The 13,225-nt window shown below is 49.7% G+C and overlaps 1 protein-coding gene across 1 annotated transcript; it reads right to left on the bottom strand.

Annotated features, from left to right (window-relative positions):
- APOD (apolipoprotein D) lies at window positions 1–3,076 on the bottom strand. Its single transcript, XM_081912359.1, has 4 exons — window positions 2,920–3,076; window positions 2,531–2,652; window positions 1,823–1,911; window positions 1–622 (listed from the first exon to the last, which is right to left on the bottom strand). The coding sequence occupies exons 1-4, from the start codon at window positions 3,040–3,042 to the stop codon at window positions 387–389; spliced, it is 570 nt and encodes a 189-aa protein (XP_081768485.1). The 5' UTR covers window positions 3,043–3,076; the 3' UTR covers window positions 1–386.
- Between the last annotated feature and the right edge of the window lie 10,149 nt (window positions 3,077–13,225).

Here is a 13,225-nt window from a genome sequence, read left to right as displayed (position 1 = left end):
TACATTCAAGCGGCTTGATTAGGCAAGTTTATTCGAAGCAGAAAAACTGAAGTTTCCTCACAAGAGAATTTGGAATGTGGTCCCAGGTTCCCAACCCTCCAGGAAGCAACTGGCAGCCTCGGTCAGGTGGCAGCCTCCTCCGAGATCTTCGCTTTACTCTTGAGACAGATTTTAACCCGGAAACAGCAGTGCGGAAGGGGGCAGCAGGACACTACAACAAGGTCCTCCCCAGGACAGGTGGGTGCTACAAGGCAGCAGGCGCAGGGCCTCCCCACCCATCTCGGTGGCCTAAGGGCTGGCAAACTACACAAGCCCAAAGGCTGAGACAAAGCAGTAGCTAGCGAGGAGGAACAGGCAGAGTCCGGCGCTGGTTGGGGCCTCGCAGGTTACATGTCCGAAGGGCAGTTCTCCTGGTCGGTGGGCACCATGCGAGCCGTGTCGATCTTGTAGGAGTGCAGGGTGCTCTTGAGGTGCTCCACAGTCTCCGGGGGCAGCTGGCGGGTTCTGGACATGATCCAGGCGTAATCCACATGGAAGAGCCAGAGGAAATTCGTGCAGGAGTAGATCAGCGTGTAGTTCTCGTAGTCTGTGGAGAGGACCCAGTAGGGGGCTGCCGGCATGACTGGAGGGGAAAGGAGCAGGAATTGCCATCAGCAAAAGAGCCGGGGCTGGCTTGGCCGGCAGGAAAACGGAGGGACAGGAGAGGCCTGGCAGCATCCCTTCATTTCCCAACAAGGCCTCCCTTTTGTCCGGGGCAACAACGAAGCCCACGATGCAAAAGGACTAAGGAGACTATTCACCGGTGACTCGGAGCCCGGCCATCCCAAAGGGAAGCTGGGCAGCGCAGAGACTTCACCAAATTGTATCACAATGCAAAAGGCAGCCTTTAAAATAGATGTATCCTAGCAGCAGGGAATGAGGTGGCCAAACTCACAGGTGGCAGTCAAGGAAATGGCTCTCTGTGTGTTTCTAACGAATGAGGCCTCCATCTGCTTCCTTGCCAGGTAGAGGGCCGGTAGAAAGAAGCCACATTGCGCCAAAGAAGCAGATCATTGATAAAGGGATTGAAAATGGCCAATAGTGTGAGGCCCTTGTCCAAATCTAAGGCATGCTCACAGCTGGAAGACACTGGAAGAGCCAGTGTGGTGTAGTGGTTAAGAGTGGTAGTCTTGTAATCTGGGGAACTGGGTTTGATTCCCCGCTCCTCCACCTGCAGCTGCTGGGTGACCTTGGGCCAGTCACACTTCTCTGAAGTCTCTCAGCCCCACTCACCTCACAGAGTGTTTGTTGGGGGGGAGGAAGGGAAAGGAGAATGTTAGCCGCTTTGAGACTCAAAGGGAGTGAAAGGCGGGATATCAAATCCAAACTCTTCTTCTTCTTCTACTGTGCGCTGCAACACAAAGGGGGCTGCGGAGCTGAAGGGGCCACTCCAATTGTCAAGGGGCTGAAACAGCTCCCCTGGTGAGGAACGGTTACAACTATGGGGCAAATTTGGAATATTGTGGAGAAAGTCAATGCAGAGAGGTGCTCCAATGAAGCTGTGTGTTGGAAGATCCAGAACAGGTAAAAGAAGCTATTTCTTCACACAGTGCATGGTTAAACTATGGAACTCGCTGCTGCAGGAGGCAGGGATGGCCACCAACTTGGATGGTCCACCAAGAGGAGTGGGCAGTGAGAGGATTGCCAATGACTACTAACCACAATGTAGCCAGCAGAAACCCCCAAAATGGGACAGATTCCATTCTGCCTCCATGGTTGGCCTTGCAAGCTCCATCCTTCATGACCAGGGTGAGCCAAGAGGAAGAGCCTCCCACTTACTTACATGTGCTAAACTTGACCTGCAGCTTCGCCGGTTCATGGTGGTCTCTTTGGAAGGCTTCCCCCTCAATCTGGTTGATGGAGCCGTCAGAGCTGGAGGGAAAGCAAGACGTGCAGCAGGTGAAAGGGCAGCCCAAGGAGGACAAGAAACAGTTTACAAAACAAGGAACAGCATGGACACATCTGCAACTGTGTCTGGAGAAAGTGGGCCGCAGTCCCCTTGTGCCCCGGTGGCATTCACAGGCCTCCCCTTCAGATCTGCCTGCTTGGTGGGAGCCAGGCGGGGCCTTTGCGGTGGTGGCTCCTTCCCTGTGCAATTCCCTCCTGCATTTTGTGCACCTGGTTCCCTCTCTCTCTGTTTTTAAAATAGACCTTTGAGATGCAGCTATTCCTGTTTTAACTAAATGTATAATTTTAAATTGCCGCTGTTGGGTGGCCTGATTTTGCAGGTTTTAAACCTTCTGTGCCTCCCTTTGTGAGCTGTCTTTGCAGGTGGGTCTTTGGCCCTGGAAGGGGGCAGCAAAACACCTAGATAAAGGCAAGCCTGCAAACCCCTCAGCCAGGGCAGCCAGAGGGAGGTGTTGGGGCAGGAGGGCCACCCAGGAGCCCAGCAGGAGCCCCCCAGGTCTCGCCCAGCCACCCCCTCCCCAAACCATGAAGAACCCACGTTTCACCCCCAACTCCTGCCAGGCAGGAGGAGACAGATACTTACAGGAGTTCTTTGTTCACCACTCTGACTTTCCCGTTTTCCTTGAGCTCATAGTGTGCCTGGATACATTTCCCTTTCTCAAAATTGGATGGCAGCTTCTCGATCTCGTACCATATCCCCTGATACTGAGAGAGGGGAGGGAACACACAGGAGAGTCACTCCATATTCTGCCCATCCTCTTCTGTGGGGCTGCGATTGAAGCACCGCTCTGGAACATGCTTCCTTACAGAGGAGACTGGAAGTAATCTCATTCTGCCCTGCCTTTCCCTGACCAGCCTTGGCAATGCCCTCCCCACCTTCAACCCCCCCCCCACTGCCGCCGCCACCCGGTGGTCCAGCTGACTGCTGAGTTTGGCTGCGATAAGGCAGAGTCAGGGCGGGTTTGCTCCTACCTTGTTGACGTCAAAGCCCTCCTGGACTGGAGGGTCTGGGCAGCTCCCCATGTGGAAAGTTTGCCCCTGGGTCCCGCCGAGGAGTCCCAGGATGAAGGGGAGCAGCACCCAGAGGACTGCCATGGCGATGGGCTGGATGGGCAGAAACAGGCTCCCTTCCTGGCAGGGAGAAACAGCACAAGGGTCAGGGAGGGGTTAGGTGGCCCTTGGCGTCCCTTCCAACTCTCCGGTTTTATGGGTCTGGCAGTGCTGGGGTGGGAGGAGCCCCACCAAGGCAGACACTGAGCAAGGCTCAGAAATGGCCAAAGGGGCCTTGGGGGAAACTTCACCCCCAGGTGCCTGTCGAGGAGAGAAGGCGGGGGGGGGGAGCCCAAGAAGCCCAGAAGGCAAAGGATTGGCTCACAACTCCAGCTCAGCCAGGAGACCCAGCGAGACCCCCCCCCAGGGCAGCTGCCAATCTCGCTGGGTGGAGGGAGACCAGCAGCGCCATGCAAGGAAAGGCATCACCAATAGGGCAGGTAGAATCACTTTTTGGAAAAGAATCTTACACCATAGATGTACTTTTTACTTCATTTGAGAAAGTTTATCTCCCATCCATTAAGGGGGGGGGGAGAAGAAAAGTGTCGTGATTCCTGCACTGCAGGCATTGGACTAGATGGCCTTTGGGGATCCCTTCCAACTGATTCTAAGATAAGCAAAAGTGCTCCTTGTTGGACAGACTTGCAGCCTCTTGTGGCTTCCAGGCAGAGGAAATGGGTCTGCAGCCGCTCTGGGCTCTCTCATTACCTCCCCAGGAGCAGCCAGCCCATCTCAAGACCACGCCAGTTCCGGGGCAGAGGCATGGGTGGGCACACACACACCCCAGGCAGGCCGTGCCCAGCTGCCTCCTCTGCCTCTGGGGAGACTCTGCTGGATGGCGGCAGGAAGGGGGTTCAGAGATGGTTCCCCTGAAGTCTGGCTCTCTTGTGAGTCGCTTCAGCCAAAAGATGGGTTGGCAGAACTGGGCGCCGAGGGGGGGGGCAAACTTAGAATGTTCAGGCAAGATGGAATCTGTTTTGCCTATTCTATTTTAACTTGGGGGGAGTCTGAAATTATTGTTATTAATTTTTCTTACTGCTACTGTTATTGTTTTGTCCTTTTTGTAAACTACTTAGAGGTTTGTCTTTTTATAGTCAAGCAGTGTATAAATTTTATGAAAGAAGTAAAGTTGCGACAATTTTATTATGTCTTCAGACTGTTAGAGATGTAGTCATATATGTGTGTGTGTGTGTGTGTGTGTGTGTGTATACACACACACACAATTTTCTATTAAATCTTCTGTTTTGTAATTTAAAATATCCTTAAGATATCAATGGCTTCCCGTCTTCTCTTTCCAGGGTTCATTTTACATATCATAAATCCCTGCATATTTTACAAAAACTATGCCATTCAGTATTCCATTATTGCACCCATCAAAACTTGTTTACACTGCTGCCAGCATTTTCAGCTGTATACAATTATTTACCATGTATTCAATAAATGTTTTCCAATCTTCTTTAAGTGTATGTTCTTTCTGTTCTCTTATTCTATATGTTAAGCCTGGGAATTGTGCATATTCTGTCCACTTAAGTTGCCTTTCTTCTTTGGTTGGGACCTCGCTTGTTTTCCATTTGGGGGCTAACAAAACACGGGCCACAGTAGTAGCATCCTTCAATAACTGATAATTCAGTCTGGATTATCCCCAACAGAAAGGACTCTCGTTTTTTTTGGAAAGTAAAAGATTTTTTTCAATTCATTATGGATCATTTCCCAATACTCTTTTACCCTTTTACAAGTCCACCACATATGAAAAAAACATTTCCTCCACCTCTTTACACTTCCGGCACTAATCTGATTCTGCCTTGTAAATCTTAGCAAACCTACTCGGAGTTAAATACCATCTGTGAATCGATTTTAAGTAGTTCTTCTTCAAATAATAACATTTTGTTATTGCTGTAACATCACTTTTCCAGAGTTTTTCCCAGAGGTTAAAATCTATATTGTGTCCTATATCTATTGCCCGGTGTGTCATTGAGGCTTTAACAAGCTCGTCTTCTGGACTAAAGTTTCTCTTTGTTTTGTAGAAGTTCTTTTTCGAATTGTGAGCTTTAGTTGGAAAAACAATTTTTGCTATCTAATTTAAAATTTCATGTAACTGATGGTATTGTGACCACTCCGTAACAGCTCCTTACGTTTGTACTTTTGGCTCTTTGTTTTCTCTTTCTCTTTTGTCGAAAAACTCTGTTCAGTATCACTTAGGCTTAGCCTCTTATTGTAACCAAATCCTCAGGGGAGCGATGTTGAACTTCTGTCCATAATTTTACAAAAATTATAAAGATTATAGTAATAAACAAGCAAACTTTGGCCATTTATGGGGTGCATGGTCAGCTGCTGGTCAAGCATTTATCCCTGTTGGTAATTCTGGAGGGTCAACGCTTGAGTTTGAGCCCTTTGAGCCAAGGCTTGCATGAAAAAGCAGCCCAACTCCAAGCCCCTCCAGGCTCCTGCCCCTTGCCTGGGGGAAGGAAGACCCCTCAGAATGGAGAGTCTGCCTTCCACAAGCCTTCGAAGAAGACCCCAAAGAGACGTGGTCGTGGCCTACCTGAGCTCAGGTGGTGTCTCCTGCCTGCTGAAAGCTCTCCTCCTGCAGACCAGCAGCCGATGCTCTCCAGCCTCTCTGGAAAGGATCCCTGCAAGGGCAGCTCCTTTTATGAGCCTCTCTGGGGCTGAGGATCCTGCCCTGGCAAGCCACACCTTCCTCCCCTTTCACTCATCCCTTTGTTGCTGGAAGGAGGGCGGCAACTGGTGCCATCCAGAGGGCAGGCTCTTTGGCATCAGTGCCCTTGCCGCTCCTCCCCACCACCAGCAGCGGTCTTCTCAGTACCAGGCAGTCGTTATATTTTTTAAAAGTTTGCCTATTCCCATCCCCCCCTCTTCAGTTAAAGATTCAATGCATTTGTGTCGGAAAGCAAAAAAAAAACTAGGAGAAGCAACAAAACTCTCTACCGACAGAGAACCGCCCTGAGCCCGGCTTCGGCTGGGGAGGGCGGGATATAAATAATTTTTTTTATTATTATTATTAACAAAAGGAGGGATGGGAATGCATCTTAACTTAATGTTATTCTATGCTGCTTTTCAAATCAAACCCTTGATCCCATTGCCCAAGGGAGGAACCCTGGGGTCCAACTCGAGATCGCCCCTCCCACACCTTCAATGAGAGGCCACCATTTCTTACCTTGGTCCTGAAGGAGGTAAGGAAGACCGACAATATGTTTACTAGATCAGTTCTGATGGTGTGGAGAACAGGGAGCAAAACCCTTCACCGCTTGTCCCGTTCCTGGATCATCCAGCTTCCTCTGCATTTACACAATCTGTGACCTTCCCAGAGGGAAAGCAATTTCGCAAGAGGAACTGCAAGGTAAATTAAAAGGCACTCACGCGACCTGTTTCAGGTAGCTCAGGCTCATTCTTTGGCACAGCGTTTGGAGTGTGAGGGAGAGGACCTAGACACACTTCCCTTCTTTGAATCCTGATGCAGAAGGCCAGCCCCTGCCCTGAAGGGTGACGCTTCCCAAATATACAGCAATCTGTTAGATCAGGAAACAGGGGACGCTAGAGGGCTTTGAATTGTATGGGAATCAGATTTGGGCCACCCAACGGAAGATCACAAATGGGAGGGTACCTGGACCACTCCCCATTCAAAACCATCTCTGTTCACTCACAGGAGGCCTCATTCAAGGCCAATGGCACTGGATGCCAGACAGGCTGGCAAAAATTAACACACACACCCCTTTCTCCTCTATGTTAGAAGGGCTGTGGAAAGTTTGGTTCATTTATTCATGTTTGGTGGGAATGCCCTTACGTTTAAAGCTTTTGGAATAGAGTATTCTCCATTATACCCACAATTACAGACCAACCCCTTTCTCCAAATCCTGCCTTAGCCCTCCTAACCTTGGACATAGACTCAGGCTCCACTCTGTGCCACAGCTTCTTACTGACCGCAGCTCGATTAGCGATAGCTCAGCAATGGAAGAACCAGGCTGAAATATCCCTGAACATACGGGAAAATAAAATATATCTGGGATACAGCAATGTCTGAGCATCTCATCAGAGACAGGAGGGCAATTAAAGGCATAACAAATAGAGACACCTTCCAAGAAACGTGGACCCCTTTCTTGGACCATGGTATTTATCAAAATCAAGACCTCCTTATACAGGACAAACTGCTCAGTATTCTCAGTGGAGAGGTTATGTTAAGTCATATGTTTTGACTGTTGAATGTGTAAGTGTAGGTCTAGAGAAAATGGATAAGTCTATTGCTGGATAAGAGTTTAATGGTTTTTGTACTTGTTTAAAAACCAAAAAATTGACTCCAGAGCGCCAGGGGGGCGACTGGAGCATGGCCCGCGAGCCAGCCCGTTTCACTCTCTGCTTGCCCCGGCTTGGGAACAGCCCTTGAGCTCTACCTGCTCCAGCCAGACAGGAAGCAAGTGGCCCTAAGACAGGGCCGTAGCCAGAATTTATTTGGGGGAGGCAGGCTTTGTTAGCGGGGAAGAACCGAGTTATCGGCAATGCTATTGGTCAGTTAGTTAAGTATATTTATTTATTTACGTGATTTAGGGAGGCAGCTGCCCCCCTGCACCCCCTGGCAATGTCAATGCCCTAAAAAGAGCTTCCTGGATCAGGCCAATGGCCCATCTAGTCCAGCATCTTGTTCGCACAGTGGATGAACAGATGCCCCCAAGGGAAACCTGCAAGCCCAAGAGCCCTCTCTCCTCCTGCAGCTTCCAGCAACTGGGATTCAGCAGCACTGCTGTCTCTGACGGTGGGGGCAGAGCAGAGCCAGGCTGGCCAGCAGCCATGGAGAGCCGTCTCCTCCTGTCCAAGTTGGGTGGCCACCACTGCCTCATGTGGGAGTGACTTCCCTAGCCTAACTATGTGTTGAGTGAAGGAGCCCTTCCCAACCGGGGGCGGATTAATACCTCCCCAAGGCAGCCTTGCCCCACAACAGCAACATGAGCTTCTGAAGGGCAGAGTCTGCATCGCGGGCACAGAGGGCTCCCTGTGGCTTTGGAGTCCACCCACCCTGATCTCTCTCTGTCTCTCTGTCTCTCTCTGTCTCTCTCTCTCACACACACACAAACACACACTCCAGATCACATCCATGCCACAAAGTTAAAGCACATGACCTCCCCCCAAGAATCCTGGGCTCCATAGTTTGTTCAGGGTACTGGGCATTGCAGCCCTCTGTGGGGGGTAAAGGAGGGCTCCAGGATTCTTTGGGGAAGTGCTGTCAATGCGCATTAAACGTCTGTTGTGGGTGTGACTCCTGCTGCCTTCCTGAGAGCAGCACAAGGCCAAAGCAAAAGGGATCTCCTTCCTTCCAGTGACCTGGATTTTCACCCCTTGCACAATTCAGCCAGAGAGCAAGGAGAGCCTGGGGGCTCCTGCTGCGGGATCTGACCTGTTGTAAATAAAAATTGCCCTTTTCCCTTATGGGGTATCCAAGAGCCCATATAGAGTCCTTACATAGGTTCCCTATTGGTAGGAGAAGACAACAGAGGCCAACCAGAGAATATTGAGAAGCAAGGCAGCTAGTAAGCTTGATCTTTATTGATCTGTTGCAACAGGGTGCTCCCCTCACACGCAGGAGAGGAGGAGGACCCAGAACAATGGCCTGCAAGGCCTTATAAAGACTTTTGAAATTGCCCTCCTGTAGATCAAGACCACCCCCAGAAACATCATACATACATCACAGAAGGGGTGTAACCTAAGACCACCCCTCAGATACATCACAGAAAAGGTGGTCTTAAAACATAAATTTCAATATTGTTTTTCTCTTATCCTTGTTTATTTCCTGTCTGGCAGGTTACTTGACTGGATTTCCTGGGTAATGATAAATACTTAGTTCCTGGGCCAGATCACAGGTTACAGACCCAAGTGGGCCCATTTGGACCAGCATCCTTTTCTCACAGTGGCCAGGCAGATCCCACCCAGCCATAGGAGCCAACTCCAAGGGGCCAAGGTCCCTTCAGCCCCCCCAAAAAAATATCTGAGGGGCTGGGGCCCCCACAGTTGGTGGGCATTGTCCTTCATATGCTGTGTGCGCGCCACATCTTGTGACTGATTATGTGGGGTGGGACTTACCTGGGCCACCCCAATATTTTATTCAGGTTGGCACCCCTGCACCCCCCATGGCATGCTGGAGGCCCCTCCCTTGCTGCAGCCTCATACTCCCAGGACTGGGAGGGGGGCTGGTCTTTCCTCTTGCAAGGTCCGGACAGGCACCTGACACAGTCAAGGCAATGTGTCACCTGCCAATTAGCTCAGAGTCATTAGCATTTTGAGCAGAGCACATTCTTTGTTTTTATATATTTATATATTGCAGCTGCAACCAGCCCCAAGAGTTGAATGGCATCCATATAATCCGCTGGGGTGTCCTTGAGTAAGAGGCCGCAGGAGTGGGAAGAGGGACAGGTGAGTCCTCTTCCTCCAACCCTCATTCTTCGCAGGCTCAGATCCTCACCTGATCCCATCACCTGGCAGGAGTCAGCTAGCTGGACAGGTGTCTCGATCCCCGCCTCCAGCCCAGATGCCTTCCGGTCCTTCTCTCCTTGCAGCTGTGCACAAGTTTGGCTCTTCCTTCCCCTTTTCTGCTTTTCGTGAAGATACACGTTGTCTTGGATGGCTTTGGGGCAGGAAGGAGGTTCAGGATGCAATCCTCAAGTGGGTGGGGGAACTCCAAGGCCTTTCATCCGCCTCATCCAATGACCTGCTTAGGCAATCTCCACCCGGGTGAGAGGGGGCTTTCTCCTTCCTCCACACTTTCCCTGTTTTTATTCCTTAAATCATTTCCCTCCCATTGGGAAGGAAGGGAAGGGACTCCAAGGCTGGGGGAAAGGTGTGGGGTCCTTTCCCTGGCCCACCCGCTTTTGCCATCCTTCTAATGTCAGAGTTCTAATATCAGCAGGACAAGAGTCATGGAAGACATCAGGGAAGCAGGGCAGGGGTTCAAAAGAAGTGGGGGACACCAGCCTTACCAGTAGTGCATGTGAAAAGGATCCAGGGGTCTTGGTGGACCACAAGCTTCACAGAGCTGCATCAACAGAAGTGTCCAGATCAGGGGAAGTCAGAGTCCCTCTCTCTTCTGCCCTGGTCAGACCCCTCCTGGAATACGGTGTCCAATTCTGGGCGCCACAATTTAAGAAGGATGTTGATAAACTGGAACGTGTGCAGAGGAGGGCGACCAGGATGGTCAAGGGTCTTATGAAGCTGTATGAAGAATGGCTGAAGGAGCTGGGCGTGTTTAGCCTGGAAAAGAGGAGACTGAGAGGAGATATGAGAGCCATCTTCAAATATCTCAAGGGCTGTCACAGGGAAGAGGGAGCAAGCTTGTTTTCTTTTTTCTAAATTTCATTTTTCATTTTCATAATTTAAACAATAAAAACAATAAACCAGAAACAAAACACACATTTAGTTTTGACTTCCCTCCACCCCTTATTTTCATTTCCACTACATATTCTAATTGTTCCCAATATTTCCACTTTCTGTTATATATCCCAATAATTGTTACTGCTGAATTTACTCTATTACTGTTAACTTTTTAATATGCTTACAGTAATTTTGCAGATAAACTACAAAGCATTTTCAATCTTCTTGAAATATTTTTCCATCTTTCAAATATTTTTCCATTCTTCCTTTGCTGGTATTGTGCCTCCTTCCCAATTCTGAGCATTTATACCATTTGGGCTGCTGTAGTTGCATACATAAGAGATATTTCTGATCCTTTAATACACTTACGCCTAAAAGAAAGCTTTTCTTTTAACTTTTAACAAATAATTTCTAAAAACATTTTTTTTTGCAGCTCGTTACATATAATATCTTTTGCATGTCCAGAAGCAAGCTTGTTTTCTCTTCCTCTGGAGAGTAGGACTCAAACCAATGCCTTCAGTTTACAAGAAAGGAGAATCCGGCTCAACAATGGGAAGAACTTTCTGGTGGCAAGAGCTGTCGACTGTGGAACAGGACTCCATTGCAGGCTCTCCTTCTGTGGAGGTTTTTAAGCAGTGGTTGGGAGGTCATTTGGCATGGATGCTTTACCTGAAATTCCTGCATTGAGGGGATTAAACTAGATGACTCTTGGAATCCCTTCTAACTCAACAATCTAGGATTCTATGAAAATGAGATCTCCCTCTCAAGGCAGAGGCTCTCTCTCTGCCCCCTGGAGAGGAAGGGAAGATGCTTCCGTGGGATTGCTGGGTGATAATTTTATTGTATAAGTAAATACATCCAATAACTAGAAGGCATGTTTCAAGGGGAATACGGCGTATTTGGTCAAAACTCGATGCAGGACAAAAATAGCAAACACAACGTCCCATTTTAATGTCTTAATGGAAGTTTATTTTAATTCGCAACAACATGGAAACAGGCAGATAAAAGTGTTGGAAAAATTAATGGCCATCCGTTGTGACAACCATTCATGACATTCCAAGGAGCACATCAGAGCCACCCGAGTCCCAGGGACAGGAAGTGACAAATGCATTTCTGGAGGCAGAATCAGCCCCAACTCCTCAGCTGCAGAAGATTAATGGTGGCTCATGGCACACTTGGGTGGATGATCAACTCCTAGGTGTCCTACTTTATGGAGGACAGTCCTCACTTTGAGGGCCTGTCCTGGTCCGGTGGAAAGGCAAGGAAGAGGAAGAGGAGAGAGCTATACTACCTTTGCATCTATACATGTACAATGTAGATATTATTATTATTATTAATATCCCACCCTCTCCGGCCAGAACCAGGCTCAGGCTGGCTAACATCAAAATATATAATACATTAAGACATCCAATTACAGATATACTGTAAATCGCCCGGTGATCCTCGGGTGAAGGCAGTATAGAAACTTGATAAACAAAAAAATGAATAATAATGCAGTAGCATGTGCAAACTGTAGATAAATGTGCCCCTTTTGTGGGGGGAACTTTTCATGCTGCTCTTCAAGCCCATGCTTGCAAGGGAGCCTCTGGCTCAATCTCAGGAGAGATGGGACCGGACGTCCTCTGTGGTTGTGGGCATTTGTCATCCCACGTAAAAGGTGACCAATATTGTTCTGTGCCTTGGATGAAGGCTTTTGTGGTGCTGGCAAGTACCAGACCCAAGATGCTTTACCTTCTTGTCTTGCAGTGGAAGTTTTCCCTTGACTGTGTGTGGCAAACGCCCCCCCCCTCCCGCCCCGGGCAGCTGTCTTCCTTCCGCTCGGCTGCCGAGGGGGAATCTCCTTCCGGCTGCACATTCCAGGACAGGCCTGCGCAACTGTCCAAGGGGCAGGCAAAGGACAGAGGAGCCACAGGTCATTTGCGCTGATGCCTCGTGGCATCAAAGCCGCCCCTCCCCCCCCCACCTGAAGAGCCCTTCTGGCTTGTGGTTCAACAAGCAAATCTGCTCCTTGCCCCTTGGGGTCCAGGACACTCAGCAAGAGCACCAGGCAGGATGAGGCCTCCGGTTCCACAAACCCTTTAGGAGGAACGTGACATTTGGAGACCTCAGGGGCTGAAGAGGATCCCCTTGAGTAAAACGGGGGGCCATACATCAGGGATTTCCCGGACAAGTCCAGTTTTGGGGGGCCAGCACCTCCATCTGGGAAGATTTTTGCATTTTGGATTAAACGTCCAGGTTTTGGAGGTTTTTCTTTTTGCTTCTTTCACTATTTTTAAATACTCTGTGTCCCAGAACAGGAAGCAGGCATCGAGTGGCCTGGAGCGGCCTGGTGGGGGTCATGCCAGGCCCCTTGCCAGTCTCCCCAGTCGCCTGGCCTTGCCTGACCTTCTCAGGGTCGCTCAGCTTCCCATTGTGAGGAGGCCAAGAACAGCAAAGGGAAGAGAAGAAGGGGGAGCAGGTGGGTGAGGGAGGGGGCGAGCGAGGGAGTTGGGGGGTCTGAGTTTTTGATCCCCAGAATATGGCAGCCCTAGAGTAAGATCGCTGTGCAGCCTCACTTGACTCCCAGTAATAAGTCATCCCCTGCCCTAGAGCGAGTAACTGGGGGAGGCAAGAGGGGTCTCCATCACTTCTCAGGGCAGCAAAGAAGATTTAAAGCAGATGCATGAAAACGGACGCAGCCAATAAACACCAGAAAGGCCGACTGAAACAAGATGGGCCAATGAGGCCGCCCTGCGGAGAACGCTCCAGACTTAAAGTTCTGGGCTGTCCTTCGTTGGAGGTTTTAAGCAGAGGCTGAAGGGCCGACTTAGAATCCTAGAACTGTAGAGTCTGAAGGGACCCCGAGGGTCATCCAGCC

This window comes from Podarcis melisellensis, assembly GCF_964234715.1.
Source record: "Podarcis melisellensis genome assembly, chromosome: 5".
Classification (NCBI taxonomy): domain Eukaryota; kingdom Metazoa; phylum Chordata; class Lepidosauria; order Squamata; family Lacertidae; genus Podarcis; species Podarcis melisellensis.
Note: the sequence above shows the minus strand (reverse complement) of the source record. Positions and strands in the feature narration are given on the sequence as shown.

What these genes read in the sequence shown, in the direction of transcription:
- APOD (XM_081912359.1), bottom strand. Translation starts at nt 3,042, where the DNA reads ATGGCAGTCCTCTGGGTGCTGCTCCCCTTCATCCTGGGACTCCTCGGC. An exon ending in AGGGCTTTGACGTCAACAAG is followed by an intron (nt 2,653 to 2,919) that starts GTAGGAGCAAAC and finishes CCCCTCTCTCAG; the next exon opens with TATCAGGGGATATGGTACGA. An exon ending in GTGGTGAACAAAGAACTCCT is followed by an intron (nt 1,912 to 2,530) that starts GTAAGTATCTGT and finishes CTTTCCCTCCAG; the next exon opens with CTCTGACGGCTCCATCAACC.